The sequence below is a fragment of the Plasmodium malariae genome, assembly GCF_900090045.1.
Source record: "Plasmodium malariae genome assembly, chromosome: 14".
In the NCBI taxonomy this organism is placed as follows: domain Eukaryota; phylum Apicomplexa; class Aconoidasida; order Haemosporida; family Plasmodiidae; genus Plasmodium; species Plasmodium malariae.
The window spans coordinates 2,758,317-2,785,589 of NC_041788.1; the positions used below are offsets into that span (position 1 = coordinate 2,758,317).

The 27,273-nt window shown below is 29.8% G+C and overlaps 6 protein-coding genes across 6 annotated transcripts; 1 reads left to right on the forward strand and 5 right to left on the reverse strand.

Annotated features, from left to right (window-relative positions):
* Positions 1-1,180: 1,180 nt before the first annotated feature.
* Positions 1,181-7,240, forward strand: PmUG01_14068400 (conserved Plasmodium protein, unknown function; the record flags this gene model as incomplete). Its single annotated transcript, XM_029008271.1, has 1 exon — positions 1,181-7,240. One exon carries the CDS (start codon positions 1,181-1,183, stop codon positions 7,238-7,240), a length of 6,060 nt encoding a protein of 2,019 aa, XP_028864577.1.
* A 477-nt stretch (positions 7,241-7,717) lies between these two features.
* PmUG01_14068500 (DNA polymerase epsilon subunit B, putative) lies at positions 7,718-9,727 on the reverse strand (the record flags this gene model as incomplete). The annotated part of the gene is made up of 2 exons (XM_029008272.1): positions 7,718-8,630; positions 8,760-9,727. 2 exons carry the CDS (start codon positions 9,725-9,727, stop codon positions 7,718-7,720), a joined length of 1,881 nt encoding a protein of 626 aa, XP_028864578.1.
* A 1,766-nt stretch (positions 9,728-11,493) lies between these two features.
* On the reverse strand, positions 11,494-14,135 carry PmUG01_14068600 (aspartyl protease, putative; the record flags this gene model as incomplete). The annotated part of the gene is made up of 6 exons (XM_029008273.1): positions 11,494-11,601; positions 11,757-11,854; positions 12,127-12,233; positions 12,342-12,389; positions 12,571-12,739; positions 12,860-14,135. 6 exons carry the CDS (start codon positions 14,133-14,135, stop codon positions 11,494-11,496), a joined length of 1,806 nt encoding a protein of 601 aa, XP_028864579.1.
* A 1,031-nt stretch (positions 14,136-15,166) lies between these two features.
* PmUG01_14068700 (conserved Plasmodium protein, unknown function) lies at positions 15,167-16,273 on the reverse strand (the record flags this gene model as incomplete). Its single annotated transcript, XM_029008274.1, has 1 exon — positions 15,167-16,273. The coding sequence occupies one exon, from the start codon at positions 16,271-16,273 to the stop codon at positions 15,167-15,169; it is 1,107 nt and encodes a 368-aa protein (XP_028864580.1).
* A 1,011-nt stretch (positions 16,274-17,284) lies between these two features.
* TOC75 lies at positions 17,285-20,326 on the reverse strand (the record flags this gene model as incomplete). Its single annotated transcript, XM_029008275.1, has 1 exon — positions 17,285-20,326. The coding sequence occupies one exon, from the start codon at positions 20,324-20,326 to the stop codon at positions 17,285-17,287; it is 3,042 nt and encodes a 1,013-aa protein (XP_028864581.1).
* Positions 20,327-22,757: 2,431 nt separating this feature from the next.
* On the reverse strand, positions 22,758-26,828 carry PmUG01_14068900 (CPW-WPC family protein, putative; the record flags this gene model as incomplete). Its single annotated transcript, XM_029008276.1, has 2 exons — positions 22,758-26,239; positions 26,603-26,828. 2 exons carry the CDS (start codon positions 26,826-26,828, stop codon positions 22,758-22,760), a joined length of 3,708 nt encoding a protein of 1,235 aa, XP_028864582.1.
* Positions 26,829-27,273: the final 445 nt, after the last annotated feature.

Consider the following 27,273-nt stretch of genomic DNA (forward strand, 5'->3'; position numbering starts at 1 on the left):
AAAAATGGCTTTTGTTTCGTTTTCCGCTTCAAGCAGTCGTTGCATTGGCTTTCTATTCACGATTTTGCTCTACTTTTTTTTTTTTTTTTCATTGTTTTGCCAAGTGGGAATCGTCTGAGGGCGCAAAAGATACTCTGTCAAACGTTGATTTACTTTTGTGCCAGTTTTTTTCTTACTAATTTTAGCAGTTTTATTTTTATGCACTTTGTTGTAATTATGTTATTATGTTGTCATAATTTTATTGTTATATCATTGTTGTTATTATGTCATAGTTGTTTTATTATTTTATTTTTTTTTTTTTTTTGTATGCTTTAATCTACATTTGTAAAACACGATCTCCATAAAAACTTGTACTCGTATGTTCATCTATTCAAATTAAAATAAAAAAAAAAAAAAAAATCTTGGCGAATTTTGTTTGCAGTTGAAAATAGATCGTAAAAATATACTAGTGACAAAATGTGTTATACGAGTTAACACAAAAGGAAAAAAAATATATTTCATATTCTTTAATTCTTGTCCACGAAATTTGGCAAAAGTGGGGAGGGGGGAAAAAAGAAAGGAAAACATAATGAAGTAAAGCAAAATTTTTTTTTTTTTTTCTTTTTTTAAATATTGATAAGCACTTAAGTACGCAGTTTAATTTACCCGAATGTGTTACTCATTTGGAGAGAAGCACTTTACTTTTTCTTCTCGTGTTTTCATTTGATCATCCTCTTTTGCTACCTCTTTTGTTTCCACTTATAATTTCACCTTTGCTTCCTCTTTTTTGTGTCACCGAAGAGAAGCGAAAGAATTCGAAAAAATGAAAAGGAGCATTAAGGAGTTCGGCGTGTTTAACAGTTCTCAGCTTATTTCTCATCTCACGTATCTACTCATTTCTTATCCTTCTCATCTCACGTATCTACTCATTTCTTATCCTTCTCATCTCACGTAGCTACTTATTTCTTATCCTTCCCAACTCACGTAGTTACTCACTTCTTATCCTTCCCAACTCACGTAGCTACTTATTTCTTATCCTTCCCAACTCACGTAGTTACTCACTTCTTATCCTTCCCAACTCACGTAGTTACTCACTTCTTATCCTTCTCATCTCACATAGCTACTTATTTCTTATCCCACTTCTTAACCTACCTCTCATATCACATTCCTGAGGAATGCTACAATCCCCCCAGTCGTGCGAATGAGTTCAGGTGTAGTCAAAAGAACATACGAGTGCTTATATACGCATCAAAAAATTCAAAAGAGTAAAAAATGGCAAGACGGATTTTGTGAAATAATAACTAGCCATGGCTCGACAAAAATAAATCTATTAAACCTAAATAGAGTATGCATAGAAAGTTCACTTGGGAGTATAATAAACTTTCAAAATATTGAAGAAGAAATTGAGTTAAACTATCACTTAGTTCGTTTTGTTGACATAAGTACATACACTGAAAATGAAATAAAAAACGAATCAACGAAAAAAAGAGCAAACGAGTTACTTCTAGAGGAAAAGGGAAATATAAGCATACAGAAGAAAAAAAAAAAAAAAGAAAAAAAAGAAATTTGCTATTCCAGTTCATATGATGTAGAGGATCAAAAGGGAATAGAAGGAGAACCTTCTAGTGAAAAAGAAGAGGAACTACCAAATGGTAAAAATTGGTTATGCCGTAATAAGACGCTAGACAGGTATGCACGTATAAATAGAAAATTCGAAGTACCAAGAGAAGTAAGTTCATGTGGGGATGGAAATCAAGTGAAAAGAAGGCGAACAGTGGAGGAGTGGAAAAACACTGATGAAGAGGACGGTGAAAGTGTAAATGGGAAAACGAAAAAAGGAAGAGATAAGAAGATTGAGGGGGTAGAAGAAAAGCAGGTATCAAGGGAAGGGACAAAACTAATCAATATTACATACACCAAAACATATTTTTTTAATAAAAAGAAAAACGTAAAGTGGTTTGATGGGTATATAATAGAGAAACAAAATATATTAGAATTATATAATTATTCTAAGGAAAAATTATTTACAGAGAAAAAAAAAAATGTGATAAATGAAGAATATATTCCATTTGGAAAGTACATCGTCTATAATGATTTTTTATGTAAATCGGACAAAGAGGATGATACGTATGAGCAATTGGAATATTCCTTTTCAAGGAATAATAATAGCATTAACAATAACATATTATGTAAGAACTTGCACGATATCTCAAACAGAGTGATTAACAGAATCAGAGAGCCCAATGATATATACAATGCTCCAGATATGAAAAAGAAAAAGTACACAGAAAGAAATACTATAAATGTAGATACAAACGTAGACATAAACAATAACATGCACAGGTATCAAAGCTCGAGTAATACTTCCAATAAATCTTATCATGATGATACAAAAAATTACTATAATAACCATACGTGTGCAGAGTATGGCCAAATGCATTCTTTAAGTAAATGGGGAAATGATAGCCACTCTACTTTAGAAGATCTCTACAATGAACCACATGATAAAGGAAAAAAAGAAAAAAAAAGAGGATATTTAAGGCGGAATAATACACATACACATACATATATTACACATAAAGATCAAGACGAATTCCCGCTATATCATAATAACGAAGATAGGATTAATGAAATGTTCCTCTGTAGTGAAAACAGCCAAAATAATGACAAATATGAAGAAATTATTAACATAGGGAAAATGGCCAGCAAAAATAATTTTTCAAGCTTGAATATTTTTAATAATCCTTTGTGCAAGCACATGAGCTCTGGCTTGGGGAAGGACCACCAAGTTTTTGAAGCAGACGAAGCGGAAGAAGTAGATGTATCAAATGGAGTAGAGTTATCGAATGAAGTGGATGTATCGAATGAAGTGGATGTATCGGATAGAGTGGACGTATCGTATAGAGTGGACGTATCGGATAGAGTGGATGTATCGGATAGAGTGGATGTATCGGATAGAGTGGATGTATCGGATAGAGTGGATGTATCGGATAGAGTGGACGTATCGGATAGAGTGGACGTATCGGATGGGATGGACGAATCAAATGGAGTTAAGAAGTCGGATGGAGGCCCCCCTCGATCATGGCGGAACATATTAGACAGCAATGATAGCATTGTCAACAGCGTCAATATTAGCGGCTTGGAAGATGGGGACCTCCGAAGCGTAACGACTAAAAAACGAAATGGTATCAGTTTCGTAAATAAATCAATGGAAAAAGCGTACTACAACAACGAAGAAAACATTCTTAGTAGCATCGTATGTAAGGAACACACTCAAACAATTATAAAAAAAGAAACAAGCAAAAATGAAGAACTACTGACTTGGGAAGATGCCTCTTCATTGAAAGAAAAGAAAAAGGGCTCCTTTCACTATTTGAACATATACGAAATAAAAAATATGAATACATTTATTTTTGAGAACGCTAACTTTTACGCTAAGGATATGGAAGATGTTAATAAAAGTAACTTGTTCTTACCTATATATATAACCATTTTAACAAACAAAATGTGTATAAAAAATAAATTAAATGAATTAAAATATTTTAAAATTCCAAATTTTTTCCTGAACAAGTCAGAATATATTTACTATTTTATGAATGGTATTCTTTTTCAAATTTATTATGATGTAATAAATAAACTGTTGTGTCTTCATAGTTATTTGGTGTCTTTTCTAAGTGGATTGACTGGTAGGAAAAACGATTCGAAGTATGTAAAGGGTAATCAAGAGGAGAATGAAGTCATTAACAATTTAAGGAAAAAAGAGGATTATCAAGTTGATGAAGGAATAAGAAGAGCAGTAAACAGCAGTATATGTGCTGATAATAATAGTGGACATAATTCCTTATCATTTTTGAGGGAGGAAAAAAGGAGAAAATATAAATATGCAGATGATGATTATGTGTTGTTATTTCAAGGAGTGAAGGTAGTTTGCACTGTGTCTGATAAGGGGAACAGGGTTAGCGGTATGGTTAGTACCATGGTTCGTAGCAGGATTGGCGGAAGGGTCGGGAGTACAAGTTATGGTAGCCATAACGACTGCAGTTTGGGGTGCAAATTCTTCCTGAACGTAACAACAAATAGCTGTTTTGTAATAGAAAAGAATGGAAGTAGGTTTATGCAAGAGGGGAGTAAATATGTCCATATGCATCATGTAATTATTTTGAGTAGAGACAATAATTATTTCGATAATAACAATTTGTTGATATTTATTACCAAGTGGAGTTCTTTTAAAAATAATTATTTAGAAATATATCCTTTAAATTTTCAAACGTATACATACATGAACGAACTATTTGATAAGGAGAAAATTAGGACAACGAAAAAGTGTATTTATTTTTTAAGGAGGTACAAAAAAGTAATATTTCCATCCTGTTTGTTTTTTATTACGTTATATGAATATATGGAACATATGAAGTTTCTCTTTTATCTTTATAAAAGTGTACATGATGTGAGTCTCTACAATTTTATTTGGACCAAGTTAGGAATAATAAATTGCACTGAGTATTGCTCTGACCAATGTACTTTGTTACAATATGTCAGTGGGAGCTACAAAAGAGAGTTAACACAAAAACTCAGCAGTGATAAGAAGTTAAACAGGAAGCAGAAGCAAATCATTAGGAGTGTTCTTAACTGGTTTGTGTGTACGGACAGAGAGAAAGATCCAATTGGGGGGAAGCAAATTGAGAATGACCCAAATGAGATTTACCAAGGCCAGTGTAACCAAAGTGAGAAAGAGAAGGAAAATACACATGTACATAATCAAAGTTTCCCTGTTAGTACCATCCAAATGAATATGGTTCAACAGGACAGAAGTAACACCTTACTGGTTAATGGAATTTTTGGGTCAGGAAAAAGTACGCTCATCTGCCATATCATTTGTTACTTAGATAAGTTATTGACCTGTGAGGAGAAGCTAGCCAAAAGAAACAAAAATGGAATAAGTGTAAGTGATGGAGGGGATAAGAATGACCCCAGTAGAGATGACCACGAGCACAGGGACGGCAAAAGAATCAACAGAAGCAGCAGCAGCAGTAGTAGTAGTAGCTCAAGCGGAGGCAGTGACGAAGTAACAAGAGATGACAATAAAAAAAAGAGTAAAAATAAGATTAAAAATAATGATATGTATAATGATGAATATAATGATAAATATAATCTTAAATGTAGTAATAAATATAATAATAAATGTAATAATAAATGCAATAATAAATGTAATAATAAATGCAATAATAAATGTAATAATAAATGCAATAATAAATGTAATAATAAATGTAATAATAAATGTAATAATAAATGCAATAATAAATGTAATAATAAATGTAATAATAAATGTAATAATAAATGTAATAATAAACATATTAATAAACATAAGAATCGGGAGAAGACAAAAATTTTACTCATGTGCAACACCAATTTTGGAGTGGACAATATTCTGCTAAAATTAAAACTCGATTTTGAATTTTATGACTTTGCAAGGATAGGAAATATATATGAAGTAAATTTTTTTTTAATTACAAATTTTATTAGCATAAATTCGAAGGACGATAAGAATGCAGAACAGATGAAGAGATATTTAGAAAGTATGACGAACAAGAAAGGGGGAAATGGCAGTACAGAAGGTACAGATATAGAATCCACGTTTTTGAAAAAGAGAATTACAACGATTAACAATCATAAGGATAATAATTACAACAATTTTAGAGGAAAAAAGGAAGAGGAATCTGTACCGGTGTCCCTATCAGGGAAGAAAAAGATTAACGGAAACAGAATCGACCATAATAACAGCAGTGAGAGCAGAAATAGTTGTTACGATAATGGTAAGACGAGCAAAAGGAGTGCAAAGGAATTGCATAAAATAAAAAATGTAGACACACTGATAAGCGTGTTGAAGAGAAAAAGAGAATTCGTTTTTAGAAATAAATACAAAAACAAAAGAGTTATAGCTGGAACATGCAAAAGTTTACACATCTTTGAAAAATTAAATTCTATTAAGAACAGTATTAATTATTTAATTGTTGATGAGTGCACACAAATTGATGAACTAACTCTTTTAAAATTTCTTATAAAATATTCAATAGATAAATTTATTCTAATTGGTGATATTAAACAGTTGAGTTTCGTTTTGAAAAGTAGGAGTGACTTGACGCGTAGCATGTTTGCTAGACTTATTGAAAACGAGCTCTTTATTAAGTATTATATCATGCAGGGTAAGGAGGAAAGAGTGAAGAACATGCAGCGTGGTGAGATAAGGAGCCATGGGTATAGTGGAAGTGGCGATCATCGTTATGATGATGACTCTTACCCTGACGACCAGCTAGACCTAGACGACATAAAAAGAGAAATAATAAATCTAAATCAAGTAGAATATTCAATCTTAAGAAGTAACATATATAAACATATGTTTGATTTACATGAGGAAAAAAGGGATAATACATTTCAACATGTACAAGTCAGGCGAAAGGGTAAAAATAAGGGTACCGACATACAACCTTTACCTTTTATTAATAAACTAATTATTATGAACAAGCAATATAGATGTCATCCTACAATAAGTAATATATGTAGTTACTTATTTTACAATAATTATATAGTAAATGCAAAATGTACAAAGAATATTAAATTATATTATAATAAATACGATTCACATGTAAATTTAATATTGATAAGAAGACAGACAAACAGAGAAATACAGTATAACAACTATTCTTCATTTATTAATATTTTAGAAGCCAATATAATCTTAAATATATGTGAGAGTATGATAAATAACAATGTGACACCTAATGATATTGGCATAATTTCATTTTTTAAAAATCAGGCTAACTATATTAAAAATAAAATGAAAGAATCCAAAAATTATGACCATCTAAAAAGAATAAAAGTAAGTACAGTTGATTCTTTTCAAGGAATTGAGAAGGAAATAATTTTATTTTCTTGTGTGCTGAGCTCCTTTTCACGTGATAATTACAGTGTAAGGGAAATAGAAAACAAAAATAATACATGTGTGGCGGAAAAAAGGGTTATCTGCTCAGAGAAAGGTAGTACTACCAGTATTACTAATTCATCGGAGTATGTTAACAAAGAAATATTTTTTGCATATGACAATAACTCCTTCGAATCGTTCTATGAAAATAAGAACAGGATAAACGTTGCACTGAGTAGAGCTAAAAGCCAGCTAATAATCATTGCTCACAATAATTTTGTCGAAAAGAGTCATGTGTGGAGTTACATCAAGGAGAAGGCGCGCGTTTACTACTACGATTAGAGTAGTGTGGTGGGGTTGGAAAGCCCGCGAATGGCTTAGCGCACATATGTGTGTACATTTGCACGCCCGCCTGCGGTGGTTGGAGGTCCCGTTCAAAAAATAAAATAAAAATAAAATAAAAATAAAATAAAAAGTAATATAATAAAAAATAAAATAAAAAGTAATATAATAAAAAATAAAATAAAACGCAATATAATAATAAAATAAAATAAATCGCAATAATAAAATAAAATAAATCGCAATAATAAAATAAAATAAATCGCAATAATAAAATAAAATAAATCGCAATAATAAAATAAAATAAATCGCAATAAAATAATAAAACAAAATAAAGTAAAACGAAATAAAACAATGAAATAACAATAACAGTAATAACAGCAATAGTAATAATAACAGCATCTGCGCTTTTGTGTTTTTCGAGGCATGCCCCACATGCGCGACGATCAACAACAAAGGTGCATGTATATTTGCCGTGCTTCATATTGGAACGACGTACCTCTTTGCTTCGTGCTGCAGAACATTGTACACGGTGAACGCTTTTTTCCGCGTAAAGGACAAGTCCGAGTTCGAAATGATGGCATCATTAGTATTATCCGAGGCATACGAAATGAAGCTGTTGCATGTGTTATCAGATATACAAATAAAATTTGGTAACGGGTATAAAAAGAGAAAAGAGGAATATCTCTTTAATATTCTGTTATCATGCGTAATAGGGAATATATGACTCTGCCCAATAATCGTAGATACTAATATATTTTGTAAATTCTTTTTCTCATCTTGAGTTGCATTAATTGAAGAGCTCCAAATTAAATCGTTCAAAATATCATGTCTAAAGAAAATCATTTTTTTATTGAAATGTCTAATACGACATGGGTTCGTAGCAAAGATAATTTTTTTTTTTGTTTTAGATGAAAAAAAAGAGTTCACATTTTCTTCAAATTTTTTAATATAATAAGGGAGAATTGGTAATTTGGGAATACTATTTTTACATGCACATGGATCATTTTTCCCAGGTATAAATACTAAATAACAGTTTTGTAATATTAATTTAAATTTGGATATTAATAAAACAGATAACTTTTCAAATCCTTTTACATATATATTATTAAAGCTTTTGTTATAGTCAAATTTTAAGCTTATAAAATCACCCATAAATATAAATCCGATGGGTAAATCGTTATCAGGGTATGTATTTACATAAAGAGAAAACATTTTTTCCAGTATTTCGAATGTATACGGATTGTCTAAATACACGTCATGCATCACTACCCAGTTTTGTTTTTTATCGTTGCTTTTCACAATTATTTCGTACTCTTTTATTTCCTTTTTCTCCTTTTCGTTTTCGAACCCGTAGAACAGGTCTTCCTCGAGTTTCTCGTCCTCGTAGTTTCTGCGAATGGGCGGCAAAAACAAGCACATATGGGTGAAAGTGGAAAACACGTATGGGTGAAAGTGGGAAACATGTATGGGTGAAAGTGGGAAGTACGCACTTCCATTTGCTCATGTACTATGGTGTAACCTGGGGGGGTGCATAATTTCCGTAGCATAAAAGGTTTTGTTAAGCAATTTCATGCGCCCCTGAACTAGAATAATATGTCCGATGCAGTATATTCCATGATTAATAACACAGTTATTGTTAATAAACAATTTCACTTCATTTCTGATACCTTGTATTACTAACTCTCCATCTCTATTCAAGCCAAGTATTCCTATGATATGTTGATGACCGGTATTTGTTAATTTAACTGCATCAACAGACGTTATAATTGTTTTATCTTTTATATGTATTTCGTTAACTGCATCAGACCAGAACAGAACAGATGGATGTCCCTTAGTTTTTTTTGTTAAGAGATGATATTTCAATTCATAAAATTCAACATCCGTATTTGCATTAATATATTCATTATAATTTTCAACAGAATCGACTTTTTTTTTTTTTAAAAATTTCATCTTTTTTTCATCATAATAAAAATGACATAAGTCTAAAAATGTGTTATATACTTTTACCCCATCATTATATTTTTCTTTATATAACTTTATCGCTTCTTCGTAAATATTTTCTTTGTATTTTAATATTATATCTTCCAAATCTTTTATAGTCAAATTATAATCTTCCTCATAATTCTCTTTATATTCCTTTACTATATAATACATTAAATCTGAATCAAACTTCGTTATATCTACAACTCTCTTTTCATTTTTGTTTTCTCCTTCTATTACTTTTTCTTCTTCTATATAACTATGTTCATATATAAAATTTAGACAATTTAAATCAACATTAACATTATGGTCAAATAAATATGAATATAGAGAAAGGTGACCTATAGACCCATTAAATGCTAAAAACACTTCATCTATTAGACTAGTCCCTTCATTTTTTATTTTTATTATATGCTCTTCAATATTGGTTATGTACAAATTTATGTTTTTTATATCATACTTTTTACTTATATTGCTTATTAGTTTCTCTTTCGTTAATTCGTCCATCCTTTCTTACCAGTTCGTGTACCCACGCCCGTGCATGCATACATACATACGTGTGAGTACGTGTGTGCAAATGTATATATATACGTATGTATATATACGGTATAGGTACGTGTATGTATATATGTGGGTGTAAGGGTATGAGTATACGTATGTATATTTTTCTTTTTTTTTTTTATTTTCAGATCCTCGTCTGCGAACGTTCACATTGTTTCATTCAAAATCAATCGAAATTTCCTCTTCTTTTTTCTTTAATTTGAAAAATTTTCATTTCTTCTCAGGAGCTAAAGATGCAGAACTGTGTGTATATGTATGTGTGCGAGTGTGTATATGTATGTGCGCTCGCATATATATTTTTACATGCGTAGTTAAAATTAGTAAGTTGGTATATACCTGGTAGATCAAATTTAAGTGCTTACATATGATTGGATGAGAACGTAATACGTTTTGTTTTCCCTTAAGTCTCATGTAAATATCCTAGCAGCTTGGTTAGTTCCTGTATAACGGGCATTTCATTGATTATTTAATAGATTATTTAATTGATTATTTAATAGATTATTTAATTGATTATTTAATAGATTATTTAATTGATTATTTTATTGATTGTTTAATTGATTATTTTATTGATTATTTAATTGATTATTTTATTGATTATTTAATTGATTATTTTATTGATTATTTTATTTTATTTTTTTTTTCAAAAAGATACCAAAAAGTTTTACATGGTATGTTCTTATGTCACTATGTTCGTATTATCACATCCTTGCCGATATTTTTTTTTTTTTTTTTTTTCTTTTTTTTTTTTTTTTTATTCACGCAGTAGTTCTCTTCCTGCACGCTCTTTCTCTATATACCTCAAAATAATCAAAATAATCAAAATAATCAAAATAATCAAAATAATCAAAATAAACAAAATATTCAAAATAATCAAAATACTCAAAATACTCAAAAAAGAATAAAGTAATATAAAACACATAAAAATGACGTAATTTCACGGCATAATTCTTTTTGACGATCGGTATAAAAAGCAGTAACACAAATTTCTGGGTGTTATTGATTGGTCATTACTACCTCATTTAGTTATTGTACAATTTGTTAAAAAATTGAGAAATGATAAAAAAATGAGCCTTAATAAAACAATCGCACACGCATAGGAAAAAAAAAAAAAATAATAATAATTATGGTAAAGGTGAAAAGGATGTAATACATACCATAGACATGCTTGTTTTCCTTTTCTTTTTCCATTCTCTTTTTCCTTATTCAAATGTTTCATTCATTTAATATATGAATTTTCGCTTTTTGTTGGTTTTAATTAAAAAAATGAAAAGTACAGATTCATGGGAGAAAGCCATATACGCACCTCAATTTTGGGATAACACAAAACTTGTGAAACAAAAATAGAAAAAAGTAGGAAGTAGTACGTAGCAAGTTGGAAGTATTTTTTTTTTTTTTTTTTTTGTTTTGTTTTCTCTTTTTTTTTGGGGGGGAAGTCTAAGTTTTCAAAATGAAAAGAAGATAAAATGCAGTGAAGCAGGTGAAACATAATTATTTAATGCAAAAAAAAAAAAAAAAAAAAAAGGCGGAATTCGCAAAAAAAAAGAATGCATATTTTATGGAAGGATGTGTAGGTCTTTTTTTTTTAATTTTACTTAAGGAACATAAGCATTTACATGATCGTCAATATATACATATAAACAAGCTCATATATAGCGTTTAATAGAGTAGGCAAATGATGAATGAGCTTTTATTTTTTATTCTCTTTCAGTATATCATAAAAAATAAAAAATACTTCCAACGATAGATGTTACAAAGGTAACCGCTGAAAATGCAATAATTGCAGTTTTATTCTTCTCAAAAAATCCTGCCTCTCCCGATCCCTTCAAAGAGGAAAAGAAGGTACCACCACACGCGCACGCGAATATATATATTTGAGCAAGTAAGTGTTCGTAAATATGTTTGTAAATGTGTACATGAACGAGTGCACTAGCTCATGTACATATATTTTGCTTTGATTTGTTCTTTTTTGCTTTACCTCATATTCGACTTGATCGGGATATTCTATTCCTGGGAGTGATATGTCCATTCCAGAAATATCTTTTTCATCTATGTTTAAGCTGCATTCAGATGGTCCTACACCTAAAAGTGTAGAGGGACATATACGATCGCCATTTTGAATCGTCCATTACTGCATATTTTTGCGTATAAGCGCAGATGTTTTCTCACAAGTACGTGCATGCATACATATACATATACATACATAGACATGCACATACACATACACGGATATGCACATACACATACACGGATATGCACATACACATACACGGACATGAACATACATATATAGACATGCACATACATATATAGACATGCACATGTGCAGGCCTGCAAGAATGTATAACCTAATTTCCCATTTTCATTGTCAAATATTAAGTATTTGTTCAGAAAAAAGGGGATGCCCAGTTTTACTACGCCGGAGGAATTTATCAACACCCTGTACTTTCCTTCCCTGAGAAAGAAGCAGTTACACATACATGGATACATGTATGCACACACACACATGTATACATATTTTTTCATTCGTTTTGGAATAAATATTCCTAGAAAGAGAGCTAACCCTTCGTCTATTATGTAATCTTTTGGATGAACTACTACCTTTCCTTCACTGTAAGGGAAAAAAAAAAAAAAAAATTAAAATATATGAACGTGAAGGGTATGATGAGGTGTTATCAGATGAATGCACACGTCCTTAAATACATCTGTTCATGTATAATAGGGGCATATGAGTATAGATAAATATACTCGTACACATACGTGCGTTTCAGAAGTGTGAAAATTAGGCCTACTTAAAAATTAGCTCGATGGTAGGAAATTTGCTTATGTCCTTGCTTTTAATCTCCATTACCCCATTCTCGATCAACTTAGTGCAGTCGCTGTCCGTTTTGGGGCAATTGTTAAATATGAAAGTTTTTAGCTTAGTCGTAATATCAACTGGGAGTGATAAAAAGTAGTTGTCTGCAAAAGGGTACATAATAGGCTCCTGTGTGTAAGAATTTCTCACACAAAATATGCATTACACATGTATATAAAAGCATGCATTTGTGTATGTGCTTGCACACGCAGTGTCTCACGTACAGGAATCTACAAGGGCATCAGCTCCAATTTCATATGTATCATTTTTTGACCATGATTTTGCCCTTATTTCTTTTAAAAACAAGTTGTACGAACTTTTTTTTGCATCCGAGTATTTTATCCAAACTATCTGATAATTCTCAGCAGCTGCATCCACATCCATTTGTAATGCTTCATCAGCAATAAACTCTTTGCTTTGGACTTGTAATAACGATACTTCTAATTGCTTTTTTAATAAGCTTTTTTCATATCCACCAAATGTTGCTATTCCACCTTTTTCAATAAAACATAATGCAAAGATATTTTTTTTAGAAGTGGACTTTAAAATGTACATGTCTAAAATAGATGGGAATTTATTTTTTTTGGGGTCAACAATTTCCCTTTTATCATCCGCTAATCCGATAAATCCTGATATCACTTCATTAAATTTTAAATCATTCCCTTCTGATATACATCCGAAATATTCATAATTGCCTTTAACAATATCACCTAAGTAGAAACTGTCTTTAAAATAAAATCCTTTCACTTGATCACTGCCAATTGTAGTATTAAATGAGCATACAGATACATCTCTATCATTTAATCTATTATTCATATTTAAAAAATTCGTATTATTTACGTAATCGCAAAATCGTTTCTTACAACTTCTTTTCTTTATATTATAATCATGCAAATTTTGAAAAAAATTTTTTAAGGGTGTACATGTACTTTCTGTATTTATAGCTAAACAATACTTACTTTTACATTCAATATATTTTAAATCTTTTGATTTTTCTATATCATATTTTAAGTTCTTCAGTTCATCATCTTCTCGAACATTGTAAGAACAATACAGTGCTGTTATAAGACTAGACGTGACGATACCTAGATCTACCTTCGTTTGTTTGAACCCAATAAGAAAGGGTATACTCCATCTTAAATTGTTTTCATTTAATTTTAAACTATAAAAAGTTTTCTCTTCTTTATTATTAAGATGCAGAAATGATTTTGCTACTTCCCCTTTTTTGTTCTCCCTTTTTTGGCTATGCTTCAAATCATTTTCATTCCCATCAGGTTCACTATTTTGTGTGTGCTTGCCAAGCATAGCAGTAGTATCCCTTTTTTTTTTTTCATCATGTTGTAGGAAAGATGAGTACCTACTGTAACTTATCTTATCATTACAATTCTTGCAATAGGACTTTTTTATTTTATCATTCAAATAAGATGCATAAGAATATCCTATAAATATGTTTAATAAGAGGGAAAAAAAAGTAAAGGCGCGCAGGTACTTCTTTGCCATTTTTTCTACAACTTATGTATACTTTTTAAATATTAAATCATGTTTCAAAAAAATGAACTCAAGTGTGCAAAGTAGAACTACAGTAAAAATATATAATAATTGTTATTAAACATATATCATCTATTATTTATTGAGAAAAAAAATATATGAAAAACAAACACAATATAGGTTCTTATTAATTTGTTTATGCTTGAGTGGACGGTATTCACTTTTAATTTCAAAAGAAAAAAAAAAAAAAAAAAAAATGATGAGGCTCTCCACATATTAACTTCTCACATATTATTATTTTTTTTTTTTTTTTTGAAAAGAAAAATGCACATAGCTTTTTTACATATCAAGAGAGGGAATGAAAATGCGCGGAAGACAATGCTCGCGCTGTTCAGAATGAGTAAAAAAGACAAGACGGAGAAGGTTAGCAAGAAAGAAATTATAAAAAAGGGCAAAAGAGAAAAAGAGTGTGCGCCTTGTTATTTTATGTAGCGTGCAACTGCTTCATTTTGCTTTATCCATTTATATATGTATTTGTCCATTTATCTATTGAGTACTATCTATCTATCTATCTATCTATCTATCTATCAATTTTTGTGCTTATTTAATTTTGTTTCCCTACTTTTCCCCCGTCTATAACAGTACATTTATGCAAACAAAGAGAACGATTTTTTTTGCTGCTCTTGTTCAATTAAAAAGGAAAAAATAGCATCCATTCGAATAACTACATTTCAAGTTTTTTGTTTTCCCCTCTTCTTGAAGCTGAAAATTTGTTCTCTTTCCTTTTTTAAGAAGCTAATTTCTTTTTTTCTCTGCTGTTATTAACGTCAAAACGTAAATGATAGAAGCACTTTGGTTCGTACATGTAAACTCACACATACAAAAAACAAAAAAAAAAGGTAATATGTATATATACATATATATATATATATATATATATATATATATATATATATATATATATATATATATTATGTGCATATGCCTATATGCCCATTCGCTTGATTTCCCTTATGAGAAAGCACCTCAATTCGCCTTTTCCCCTACCCCCTGGAGGAGTCATAATAATTGCGCACCTTATATTTTCCTCCAAAACTATGATCATTTTGTTTTCTAGATTTATTGTATTTATTCTTTAATGATACATTTGCATTAATTACATCTTTCATAATGATCTTTTTGGAAAATTCTGTAGGCATACCACCTCTTTCCACAATATTGTCCATTATTTTAATTTTTTTTACTGGCGATTTTAAATTATTATGAGAGCTTTTATAAAATTTAATTTGATCATACTGAAATGATAAGATATCATATATTGTTATGGGGTAATATTTTGTATTTTTTATTTCTATAATTTTTTTAATTATTCCTTTTATCTCTTTTGAATGAAAATTAATTAGAGGAGACATGAACATAGTTTGTATTGTAAGGTAATTATTTAAAAAAATATAATAAAATCTTAATTCATAAGCATTATTATATTTTTCTATTAAACTTTTTAGTATCTTTTCTGTATCTTTATTTATGTTCTCTTTAATTATTATATCATCATTTTTGAAATTTTCTTTTGTAATATTTAGTATTTCTTTCACATTATTTTCATTCATGTAATCCGTAATATTACTCCTCTTTTTATGGGTACTTAAACTTTCTATTTCAACTAGTTGATTTTCTATTTTCCTCCAGTTTCCGTTTATTTCATAATTGTACGTTTTGTGTATTACTCTCTGTATTTTGCCCTTGTCATTATTCCTTCTACCACTACCAATTGTACCATCATTACCACTGCTACTCGCATTCACAGTGCCCTCCTGGAATAATAAACATAGCAGGTCCGAAAGTATCTCGTGCAAAAAGTCTATCCTCTTTTCACTTTCATTGGTATACGTTTTATCCTTTATAATGTAATTCCTCCTTTTACAGAAATCAGTAAAAATTGCATTAAAATTTTGTTTCTCTTCTATTAAAAACGAATCTTTGTCTATCTCTTTTATATCTGCACTAACCTTTTTCAATATATCGAAATAGTAATAATCGTCCAAATATAGTAACACATCATATTTCAAAATATTCTTTCTATTTCTCGAAAAAATGCTGCAATATATGGTCGTCAGTAATTCGTGTATAATATCAATGGAGGTTATCATTTTCCTTCCTCTAAAACGTTCGTGGGTGTGTATATATATATATATATATATGTATGTATGTACGCATGTATGTGCATGCATGTACAAGAACATGTACCCCATGCAGGCACATTCCACATATATGTTATTATATTTATGCCCTTTACAAAAACAGAAAAATGGCAAAATTATGAACGTATTGCATTAAATATTTTCAGCGTTTTGGAAAAATTTCCTTTCCCTTTGATTTGCTTCATATAGTCATTTCAAACACTTGCTCAGGTATATTTACGATGTTATGCAAAATAAAAAAAATTGCCCGTTCATGTTCAAAGTAGCTCTATGTTAATACTACTTGGGATGGTCAGTTTTGTTCAGTACCTCCTTAAAAGAGAATAAAACATGAAAGAAATATACAGCGATATGTCAGTTATTTTTAAAAAGAACAGGTTTACAAAGGAACGCGGAGGGATGTTAATTCTTCTAGAACGTTTATATGCACAAATTCGGCAATATATGCATACGCACATAATACATGCATATATTTATGTACATATATATATTTATATATACATTAATTTTTACATTTATTCTCATGACGCATGTACATATCTCACTTTACATGATCAAAATAAATTTTATTAATTTTACTACGTTAATCATATTTTCATCTTTAGATGACTTAATATACGGTTAAAAAATGGTGTGTAAATTTCTGATATATATAAAAAAAAAAATTTCATCTTTTTTACAACTTTTTTAAAACATGACTACTAATAAGGAGCTTGTGAATAGCTTAACATAGGCTTTTAAAAAATATTGTTTAAAAAAAGTTGGGACAAACATCGGCATAATTATGCGTAAAGAAAAAAAAAAAAAAAAAAAAAAAAAATATATATATATATATATATGTACGTATTGCATATTCGTGTAACTATGCATACGAATATAAATCCATGTGTGCGTAAGTAGGCGTGTAACTAGCCAGGCGTATAATGTATGCAGCACGCTCGCGCCCGGTTGGCTATCCCCTCACAGCAAGTACTTGAATTTTGAGCTGTCCTGGTTTAACTGCAAAATGAGGGTAGGTACCATTTTTTCAGTGTTTAGTTTAAAATTTAAAAAAACGTTCACATTCGACAAAAGAACACCTACGCCATATGAAGAACTGAGATTTTTTTTTTTATTTTTTAAGTAATTTAATTTAAGGAAATTGTAAGTAGTAGCCTTCCTGTTTTGCTCGCTTAAGAAAGAGACAGAAGAAGAAGCATTGGGATCGTTTGGAGTATCATCAAATAAATTATAATTAAAAAACAGGTACAATTTTATGTTGAGTAAATTTAAAAAATAATTGTGAAATAATATAGGAAATATTAATTTGTAATTCAACGCAACTTTCATTTTATTTAAATATTCTTTCTGTGCATCATTTAAATTAATATTGTTTATATCATAAGTGGAGCTAGTAGTTGACAGTGAGCTGTTGTTGCTGTACACTTTTATACGTTGAATATCTTCGCTGAAATTTGTGAAATTGTTGTGTGTGTTTTTTCTGTTTATATTAAGCACTTCCATAATGTTATAGTAGTAATATCTTTTTTTTTCTTTTTTTTTTTGTTCACTCTTATCATAATAATACCTGTGCTTATAATTCCATAAATTTTTCTTAAATGACAATTCAAAATTTAATAAAAGATGAACATCATGCAATGCTAATTTACACAAATATACGGGGGCAAGGTAGGCGGAACCCTCTCCACTATATAATTTGTTTGTACATTTTTTGTTCACCCCTTCTTCATTTGAATTTTGTTTGCTCAACATATTTTTTAGCTTAATAAAAAATGTGGATATATTAATTTTATAATTTTTATTAAAATAAAAGGAATAATTCAAATACAAATTGTTTATTTTATTTAATGTGCAATATCTTCCCTTATTAACATTTTTAAAAAAGGATAATAATTCTGAACGAAAAATTTCATTATTCCTATGTTCATTGGGAGTAGTTGGGCCCTCGCTAATTTTTCTTGACAACATATTGTCATATTCTTTTACACAAAACCTTTTATCCGTGTTAAAATAAACAACCAAGTCTATCTTATTTTTTATATTATAAAACGTTTTCGAAAAGTTCGATTTTTCAAAAAAATTTGTGGAAAAGGCATTTAAAGAACTAGACAACTTCAACTTAGATCCATAGATATTATATAACTTGTTAAATAATACATAATTCTTTTCTTTTTTGAAAAAATTTATATATTTTAAAATAAAAAATTTTTTTATCTTATCGTTGATTATACCTTTTCCGTTGTTATTATTCGAGTGTTTTTCCTCTTCTGATTTTAAAAAATATAAAAATTTGTGAAACATTTTTTTTTTAAATTTCATTTTTAACTCAAATATTGTGTCATGTACTTTTTTAATAAAAAAAATGAAAATTTTATTTTTATTTAAATAATTGTAAATATCTTTTTCCTTCAAAGGATAATTCAAATTAAAAGGGAGAGAAGAAGCCTCTTCTGTTGTTTCAGAAATATCATGTTGCAAATTTTCTGCTAAGCTGTTATTTTCACCTGAACAGTTAATAATATTCATAAAATGGTTTAATGAAGAATTACTTACCTCTTTTTTGTAGACTTTATTTATGTTAAATCCGCAGATAGAGTATGCTGGATAATTGTTTTTTAATTTTTCCATTTCGACTATGTCATTTATGAAAACAAAATCGTAACTATGTTTATTATTTTTATAATTCATATTTTGAAAAAATTTTATTCTGAATTTGTCAGCATAGTTAATACTATGAAGATAGGCAAAGGTCAAATTAATGCAGAACTCTAAAAAAGAAGTGAAACTTTTAGATATACTTGGGATAAAAATCATTTTTTTATTTTCAACTAGGTCTATTTCTAATATATTTTTATTACTCACTTTGTCAAAGAATAATTTAACATGTACATAACTAAACAAATTGGATTTTATTAACAGATCATACATTTTTTCATCCCACATAAATATGCACTTTTCTTTTATGTTCATTTTTTTTTCGAAAAATTGTTTCAGTTTATTGTTTGATTTGCCGTCCTTTCTTTTTAAGCCATAATTAAGAACGTCGTTGTTTATGACGCTCTTTCGTTCTAACAGGACTTTATTGTCCCTCTGTTCAGAATTTTGTTGACAATTTTGGCTAGCATTTTGGTCAGAATTTTGGTATAATTTTTGATCAGAAGTTTTGTTCATATTTTTTCCAGCACTTCTGTCTCTATTTAGACTATTATTTTTGTAGTAATTTCCCTGGCTATTTTGATGACCCACTATCTTCTCCCCCTTACCACTTTTATTGCTATTTTTGTTGTCGATCTTATTTCCACTTTTTTGCACTTCCTTTTTAGTGGAGCCTGGAGATGAGCGCTGCAAATTTTGTTTTTCCCCCTTTTCTTTGTCCACCTGATACACATTAATTTTAATGCAATTTTCATCTAGTATCAACTCGTTTACATATATAACTAGCATATTTTTGTTCTTAACCTTTTTAACTTCATATTTTAAAACGTTAGAGAAGAGATGATTTGTTGTAGTATAATAATCATTAATAATTTTTATTATTGTATTAATATCTCTATATCTTATAATATTTATATTATTCTTTTTCAGCAAGTCAGCAAATGCGTCTTCATTAATTAATGTACTATTATTTATTATAGCTTCATTAATTATTTCATTATTATCTTTTAAAGTGAAATTATTAAAAACGTTGTTTATAGAGAGTTTACTCCATCCTTCAATAGAACTCTCATTACTTCTATTATTACGTCTATTGCTTAAGTTGAAGTATTTATAAAAATAATTTTTTGTAAAATTTTTCCACATCTCTTTCAATTTATTTTTTTTACTTTTAAGAAACAAAATTTTTTTCGCGTTTATCTTTTTATGTTTATGTATTAGTAGTCCTTTATCATAGTAGGTTCTATTAAATTTGTTTAGGGTACCACTGTATTCTTTCTTTTTTGTGCCGTTGCATCCTGCTCTTAATAAGAAACTTGTAAGTACGAGTAAGTACGTGCACAGCATTAAAGCATTTTTCATATTTTTCTCTGTATATATGGCAAACAGGATACAAAAGGGCATACATACGCAAATACATTCGTATGGATACATATATGTATATATGTATATATATGTATATAGAAATGTACGTCTATATATATACACACACACACACACGTATGCGCATAACACAGAACTAAATGTTGTAGCAAATATATCGAATTACAATAAAGGCACTTATGATCACATTACGTTACACCACTGCGCACGTTCCGCCAATATTCATTACATTCTCTTGGTTTACTTTAGCTAGTTGTTTTCCATCCTGTTCTTTCTCTTCCTCTACGCTACTTCTATTTTTTTTTATATTATTTTATTGCACTTGGCCTTATTTTACTATATTTTACTTTATTTATTTTTTCCCCCATAAACTCTCGCTGCCCCTCTATTATTCCGCTTTTTCATTTCTTAAATTAAAAATTGTATGGAAAAAAAGAATGTTCTTTTAACGTTTTTTAAAGTACACAGAATCTCAAAATTATGAACAAAGAAAGGCCTTTAATTTTAAGTTTACTCAAATGGAAATCTAATTATAGAGAAGATTCTTTTCTTTTTTTTTTTTTTATCTTAAATATCTAAAATGTGCTTTCCCATAATGTTAAATTAAGGGCTCCCTTTTATTTCTTCAATTTTACTTGTTCATAATTTTAAGGAGTATTATTATATTACTCCACTTAATTCCTTTTTTTTTTTTTTTGGAAATTATGATTTCAATGAAAATATTAAAAAAAAAAATTTACTACTTTTACACAGATAAATAAAATAAAAACGGGACAAAATGTATACCTGAGATGATAAGTTCAAAGGGGGAAAAAAGCTAAGAAAAATATTGCAAAAAAGTTGCATGAGACCTGAAAAACGGGCGAAAAAAGAAGAGCTTGTTTGGTTATATAAATCTGTTTATCCAAAAAAAAAAAAAAAAAATAAAATAAAATAAAATAAAATAAAATAAAATAAAATAAAGCAAATCGTCTAAATTTCAAAAAACAAAGGATCAATAAAATGGTGCATTTCTATTTAAGAATTGTACCAAACCAATATTTTTTAGAAAATATTACAGTCCATAATATTCTCTTTTATTTAGTTGTATTAGCTTCTTTGTCAAAAGTTTTGTTTCGCTGTGGCATACACAAAAAGAGAGACGAATAATACAGTCAATATATATTTAAAAAAAAAAAAAAAAAAGCCCTTAATCTTATTGTTGCTTATTATTTATGGAGATATTACAATAGTTCATATATATAAAGCACACTCAATTATGTACAAGCCTTCATAAGAATTATTTCTTTGTTTTAATGGTGCTGCTTTTATGTATAATATTGTTAGGGAAAATAAAATAAAGATATGTACGATCGCCATAAGTATTGTGTATTCGCTTATGTTTCTTTATTTAAATGTGCATATTCATATATGCATATGTATGTATGCGTGTGTATATATATTGACATTTTACAACTACATAATTCTAAGCATATATTCCGAGGCTCTGCAAAATTTTTCTCATTGGTGAGATACCACATTTTGGCACTTTGAAAAACGCGAGGAGACACATTAAACTATTGTATATTATTTTATTGTTTTATTTTATTTATTTATTGTTCTATATATATATATATATATATATATATATATATATATATATATATATATGTTATGTATATTTTGTTTTGATTACTGATAGAATTGCACAAATCGCTTCGAAAAGGAACACCTTCATATGGATAAAATTTCGAGCAAAAGGTAAAAAATATTTCTTATTATTAAAAAACAAAATAGAAAAAAAAAAAAAAAAAAAAAAAAAAAAAGAGTAAACACAAAATACAAAATAAACCGTCCAAATAATTAGATAAGCATGCACATATTCACACATTTCTGTGCAAGGCTGTTACAAAAATTTCATTAAAAATGCAGTTCCAAAAAAATTGACAGAAAAATAAAAACGATCATTTTATAAGACTGCTTAGCAACACCTTATCTCTAAGGTAAAACATTTTTATTGCGTAAAAAACTTGCCGGCATAAATGAGTATACATATATTTATGTATACAAGTATTTATGTATACATGTATTTATGTATACAAGTATTTATGTATACATGTATTTATGTATACATGCATATAGGCGTGTATGAAAAAAGCCTTCTCCCCCTCTTCAGCTCCTACATGTAAATATACATATATATATATATATATATATATATATGCATGTATATATGTGAGTATATATGTGGGTACCCCTTTTCAGCGTCCGAGGTTAGGGACCCAGTTAAAAAGAAAAAAAAATTGTATGCATATGTGCAGATGCATATGTTGGCTCTACACAACACATATTTGCAGAGAATGGTTATATTTTTACCGATCCACTGATATATTGTGTTCACTTTTTTTTTTTTTTTTTAAAAAAATGGAGTTTGGTACTTGGAATATTGGGACGAATAAAATGTATCATAAAATCTAATCGTTTTGAGTTTCTCAAAATTAATATCATGATAGAAATTTTCCTTTTGCCAATTTTCTGAATGATGCAAAGTAGCTCCACATGGCCACTTAGCACTACATCGATAAGAGAAATCTTGTTTTTGTGAAAAGGTAAAGTCAGCTAAGTTGTAGTATTCTTCGCTGCAAGCCCCTTTGTACGTCTTAGGTGGTTTGCAAAAGTAGCTACTGTTCATTTTTTCATCATCATGGTAATCATTATATTTATTATCGTCCCTATGATCTTTATATTTATTATCTTCACTCTGATCATACTTATCGTCATTATGGCCATATTTATTATTATCACTATGATCTTTATATTTATTGTCTTCGCTCTGATCATACTTATCGTCATTATGGCCATATTTCTTATCATCACTATGACCTCTATATTTCTTATCATCACTATGACCTCTATATTTCTTATCATCACTATGACCTCTATATTTCTTATCATCACTATGACCTCTATATTTCTTATCATCACTATGACCTCTATAGTTCTTATCATCACTATGACCTCTATAGTTCTTATCTTCACTTTGGTCATCATATATCTTGTCATCACCTTGGTCATTATGTTTGCTACCTTCGTTATATTTGTTATCTGCATTATATTTACTTTTGCTTTTCTTTTCCGCTGCTTTGAGTCTCGTCCAGCCGTCCGGGCAAGGACTAGTCCAGTCTTGCTGACAAGAGTTTTTGCATGGCCAAGGGGCAAAACATTTATTAGAAAAGAGATATTTATCAAATGTGTTAAACGTGAATATCTCGAGGGAATTTTTACATCCTTTGGGGGGTTTATAATAATAAGGAGCAATGCATTTATTATCTTTTAAGAGCCAATTATAAGGACAAGATTGATAAAAATTTTCTTCACATATGTTTAAGCAAGGCCAAATAACTTTACATTTTTTTTCTATTTCTTTTTTTAATATAATACTATTATATACTTCAATAACATGACAGATATTTCTCTGTCTAAGGTTACTCTTTTGGTCGTAGTCCTTCCAATTTTCATTAGCACATACATATATATGATCCTTATAATATTTGTCTGTACGTTCATTGATAAGTTTATACCCTAAAGGGCATGGATGTGCATAATTCTTTTGGCAAACAGAAAAACAAGGCCAATCAGCTTTACATAGAAAACTCCATTTCCTTTTAAAATTTGCACTTGCATATTTAAAATTTACTACATTGCCACATAATTCTTTTAAGTAAAGAGGATAATCTTCGGGAGCTTCACAAATTCCATCATTCATTTCTTTCCAGCCTAGGGGACAATTTATTCTAATATAATCTCTTTCACATTCTATACAAGGAAATTGAACATTGCAATCTTTTTCAATCTTTTTTCTTTTCTCTATATCTGCTGTAACAAAGGACATATCATGGGCTACATCATACATATTTTTTACCACCTCCCCTAAGTTCAATATTGATCCGCATTTCCTTACTCTTCCTGCATAACTTTTTGATGCCAAGCATTGTTTATCGTTTATCCTGGTCCATCCAACGGGGCATTCCATGTAGTTCTTCTCGAAACACACTCCTGAGTAAGCCAAATTGGCGTTCTCTACCTTGTAGTTGTTGTACCAGTTTTTCACATCGTTCCGGTTGTTAGCGGCTTCTACCGTGTTATCATCTGTATCCACATCGGTAGCCTTATCTATATTCTCGTCCGTATCCTCATATGTATCCTCCTTTGTATCCTTCTTTGTAGACCCCTTGGATCCCTCCTCTTCACTGGGTACGCCTTTGTGATTCCCTTCATGGTCATGCTTGCTCCTTTTCGAAGATGAATGGATTTGTTTTTGGCCTTTTTCTGCTGCTAAATTGACAAACGTGCGCAGTTCGCTGCTTGCTATGCTTCCTCCATTTTCTGTACTTCCTCTGCTACCTCTATTTGCTATACCTCTTCCTCTGTTGATATTGTGCTTGTCATCTGTGATTTCCCCCGAACGAATCATTTGAAGAAAGGAAAAAGGGCTATACTTGGAATACCTGGCTCTAAGATCTTTTATGGTGGCATCAATAGTTGCTCTGAGGCTTTCATCATTCGAAGATTCTTTTAAAAGCAACAGATCAGTAATTTTTCCATCGGTTAATATAAACTGTTCATCATTCCAATCAGCAATATCGTTCATGTGGATAGTATTATTTGTATATTTCATCTTACTGTTACTAGGTAAATACACTGTTTCATCATCAGCATTGAGTATAAGTCCTTCATACACAGAACCACTATAACCTATAGGGCCATTATTAACTGAGGGTTGAGTTGCATTGGAATTAGATATATATGTGCTGTTCTTAATGCCATATATTTTATTTGTTTTATTTGTGTACATGGTAGTTTCTCTTCTTACATTGTTCAGGTTATTATACATATTGTCATTGATAAATACAGTATTACAAGATGATGCCCAAGCAGCTTTCATATCATTATTGTAATTTTTAAAGGAAAAGATATTTTCACACGGACCTTGGTATTCAATGGGTGATATACATATATTGTTTTTCTCATCGAGTAAGTTCCAATTGTAAGGACAAGGTAAATTAAAATTTTGAAGTTTTTGATCTAATAATGGCCAATGGATATCACACTTTTGGGAAAATTCATATTTCTCCTCTTTGCTAAAATTTTCAAATGATATTATTTTTTCACAAGGACCTACATATGAAGAGGGTGCACTACATGTAATGTTATCTACATGTGTTATATTCCAACCAATTGGACATAAAGAACTCAAGTCAACTTCTTTCTTTTCATGAATTGGCCATTCGATATTACATTTTTTTATTAAAGACAATTTTTCATTATCTTTTAAGTTATGTAAATACATTATACTCTTACAAGGACCTATATAAGATGTTGGTGCTATACAACTTTTATTATTAGGATGTATTTTCCAATCAATTGGACATACCACTTTTAAATTATACGTTTTTTCATAACATGGCCAATTGACATCACATTTTTCTGCCCATATTTTCTTTTCACTTTCGGAAAATTTAGAAAACATCTTTTCTTTTATACATTTTCCTTTATAATTTTTCGGTGCTTTACAAATATTTTTATTTATTAATATCCAATTCTCTGGACATTCTTCTGAGTAATTTTGTGTACATTTATTTATACAAGGCCAGGATATACTACATTTTATAGAAAAAACATATTTATTTATGGCAGTATAGTTTTTAAAAGATACCTTCTTATCACATCCTCCTGTATAATTAATGGGACTTAAACAACTTTCTCCATCCCCAAAATTTGACCATCCCTCTGGACATAATTCAGCATAATTTATTTCACAAACTTCTTCGTTCGGGTTTGGCAGATTTAGGTTATCTGCCGCCTTTGCAAGTTGGACTGCCACCTTTTCCCTAAGCACTGAAAGGAGGGGGAGGAAAATGCGTTAAGAAGGTGGGTGCTTATGTGTGTGCGTATGCGTGTATGTGTATGTATTATACGTGTGTGCGATTGAAGTGCAACACAGATATGGTAGGAAAGGAGGGAAAGGGGAATGTAGAGTAATGCAAGCGCCCATGCGATCACATTACGGCATGAGTTTACACACACATACATACGTATATGCATACATATATACACATATAGATACATACGAATTCCTGCATATGCGCATGTTCACATGGGTACACATGTCGTCAACACAGCAGCATAAGACGAAGCCTTAACCCCACTTTCTATGCTTCTCTTATGCAACCAAGATGTGGTTTGTTTATCTTAATGCACCTAATTCAGGGACCCTCTTCAACCTTAGAGAAAACGCATTTATTAATTCCTCACTGAAGGATGATATATCGTCATATTGGATATTATCATTACTTACATTTAAAAAATTTGAGGCTTTATTTTTTCCCTTATTCAAAGCGTACGTAAAAAAAAAAGAAGAATCGTTCAAACAGTTGAAGCAAATAGTTAGGGAAGATAAAAAGAGGTATATGAATTTAGAGGGCATTACGAAAAAGGGGGGTTTAGTTAAAAGGGGGCATTAAATAAATGAAAGAGCGCACAATAGGCAAAGGATGAAAAGAGAATGACGTGATCAATGTGACAAAAGAACAGACGTATGCAATGGTATTTAACAACAACAGAAAAATTAAAATAAAAAAGGACATATAAATGGAGATAAAAAAGGACATAAATATGTACATAAAAAAGGACATAAATAGACATAAAAAAGGACAAAAATATGTACATAAAAAGGGACATATAAATGGAGATAAAAAATAACATGAAAAGGAAAGACAAAAAAAAAAAAAAGAAAAAAGCGTAAGTGGGCTATTTTTCGAATTTACTATCCAACCTCTAGAGGGGGAGAGCATATCATAAACAGGAGTCAAAACAATAAGAGATGGCAAAGAAGAAGAACGTATGTAAGTCATAAGTAATAAATATGGAAC